Source organism: Austrofundulus limnaeus, unplaced genomic scaffold, assembly GCF_001266775.1.
Source record: "Austrofundulus limnaeus strain Quisiro unplaced genomic scaffold, Austrofundulus_limnaeus-1.0 Scaffold652, whole genome shotgun sequence".
In the NCBI taxonomy this organism is placed as follows: domain Eukaryota; kingdom Metazoa; phylum Chordata; class Actinopteri; order Cyprinodontiformes; family Rivulidae; genus Austrofundulus; species Austrofundulus limnaeus.
This window is the reverse complement of record NW_013953054.1, coordinates 44,180-46,666: the sequence shown is the minus strand read 5'-3', so window position 1 is coordinate 46,666 and position 2,487 is coordinate 44,180. Positions and strand designations below refer to the sequence as shown.

The following is a 2,487-nucleotide window of genomic DNA, read 5'->3' as shown; positions in this document are numbered from 1 at the left end:
CATTAGCACCTCTAGTAATATATTTACTGAGAAAAATGGTGACGTGTTCAATACTTATTTTACCCACTGTATATCTTTTAGACAGCTCTGGCTCTGGCTTGGGGTCTACTCTCTGTGGGATGTGTGCAGTAAACCTCGAAACGGAGACATACTGAAAAAGATGCTCGAACCACCTCAGCTGACTTCCTTAATACAAAGGAGAAATAGCTCTATTCCAAGCTGCCCCCAGATGATGAAGCTCCAAAACTTTTCTGTTAGGCTGCCCCCTGTAGAGGAAGCTCCTTTTAGCTGATTGGATACAAGAGCTCATTCTTTCTGACTAATGACCACAATTGAGGGATGAAATGAATGGAGCAGTAAATCAAGAGTTCTGCCTTTTGGCTCAACACTTTTTCACCACAACAGCAACACCATCACTCCTGAGGACGAGGCCTCAGCTTGTTGTTCCATGTCCAGCTTTATTCTACCACCACTCATGAACAACATTCCAAGATACTCAAATATCTGACCACATTACCAGCAAAGTACGTGATCCTAAAGCAAAAAAAGCCTTGAACAGAGAACTTTAAATGTTGCTATAACTGATTAGGTTTTTTTTTTTGATTTTAATGAATTGGGACAGAGAGAAAAAGCTGCCAACATAACCCTGTCATAGACTGATTTAAGTTCCCATAGTTTGTCAGAATTTGATTGAAGGCTAATTCAGCGTTTCTGTCTGATTTATGTATTTTGTTCATTTTCATTTGTCATATCCAAACTCTAAAGGAATTTTCTGTCAGTTTGTTAAGTGAGGAAGAGGAATCAAAGTATCAGCTGTTCTCACAACATTGGAATATGTGAGGCCTACCCACAAAGAAGAAAAATAATATTCTGCTGCTCAGTTCTGAGCAGAGAATGAATGCTCAGCTGGGCCTTTATAGGTTTGATCAGATGACTGARTAACACGCACAACATCTAATATTCACCTTAAGTTTTTTTAAATCATAAAACTCTTTATATGACTTCCATCAGCGGACTACACAACTGGTTTATACCTATGAGTTTCCTAAAACCACACAGTATCTTCCTGTTAAAAGAGTGAAGTATCTTTGACTGTTTGCATGACCAGTTCAAGCCTTTAACTTTAAGAGAGATGACACTGAAACTATCTAATTTCCTGCAGACACATGCCTTATACCTTTCTGAGCAACTTTCTGGTGACTGATGGTTACTCCCCCTCCCCCCTCTTCGACACAACTCTATTGCTTTTCTACAATATTTACTGTATTTTCACCTTAGTTATGATAATGATGATGATGATGATGATGATGATGATGATGATGATGATGATGATGATGATGATGATGATAATGATGATGATGATGATGATGATGATGATGATGATGATGATGATGATGATGATGATGATGATAATGGAAGCCTTCATTCTTTTGCCTGGGTCTAAGTGGTGAACTGGTCAGGAAGCTCAGGCTCCGATTTTTATTGGGCCTTCTTCTGCTCAATCCTTTACTTTGTAAYACTTTCACACGTTTTTTCTTCTTCTGGTATTTATTGATGGTTACCAAACAATTATATGGTAAATTATAGCCACCAGCTGCTCCTTGACCTCCTGACTGCTCAACTGAGGGCTGAACGTTACTCTTCAGTAAATAGGTGCTGCAGTATCAAAAGACTTTTATAAGTTCAAGYACAAGTATACAGCACTGAGCTGAAACTGAATACTGGTATCATGTTTGTGCACCTCTAGTGAAAATGCACAAAATGCAGACAGGWTAAATGAACCATAAATAGCAGTCAGCAGGGAGGAGACATGAAAAGTTGAACAAAAGTTTTTCAGTGTGTTTACCTCCACATGGTTGGGCAGCAAGCTGACAAATTTAAATCCTGGAATCCTCTTGTCGCTGCACACGACTCCTACGTCTTCAGTGTGTTTGCAGTCCGAAACACCAATCCCATTGGACTGACACTGAGCCAAAGTTTGTTCTTTTCCCGTACAGAGAAGATTGTCGAACCAGATGGGTCCTAATGGAACAAAACAAAAATCACTCAGTGCTTCTCTACAGAGGAAATGCTTCTTTAGTTTTGGGAATACAATGAAAAGACATTTGATGGTTGTTTTGCAACAAACCCTTAGAGCATTGATTTCACCATTAAAATAAATTTAAATGTTATGAGATGTTACGCCACAACACAAAAGAGGCTGTTTGTCTGTTTCTTAATTATCACATGAACCACTGGACAAATATTAATGAAATCTGTCCATTTAATCGTTGGCTGGATTTACATTGACAACCTTTTAACTTTTAATTCAAAATGACTGCCACAGATTATTATTTTCCAACACAAAAACAGCTATAACTCAGTCAGTAGTAGTAGTAGTAATAATAACAATAATAACAATAATAATAATAATAATAATAATGAGAAGAAGAAGAAGAAGAAGAAGAAGAAGAAGAAGAAGAAGAAGAAGAAGAAGAAGAAGAAGAA

At 37.7% G+C, this 2,487-nt stretch overlaps 1 protein-coding gene across 1 annotated transcript in view; it reads right to left on the bottom strand.

Annotated features, from left to right (window-relative positions):
- loxl2b (lysyl oxidase-like 2b) overlaps positions 1-2,487 on the bottom strand; it is a gene marked incomplete in the record, with an annotated part of 63,346 nt that overhangs the window by 47,225 nt on the left and 13,634 nt on the right. The window contains 1 exon segment of the mRNA XM_014027482.1: positions 1,847-2,022. Within this exon segment, the coding sequence (XP_013882936.1) occupies positions 1,847-2,022 (176 nt within the window).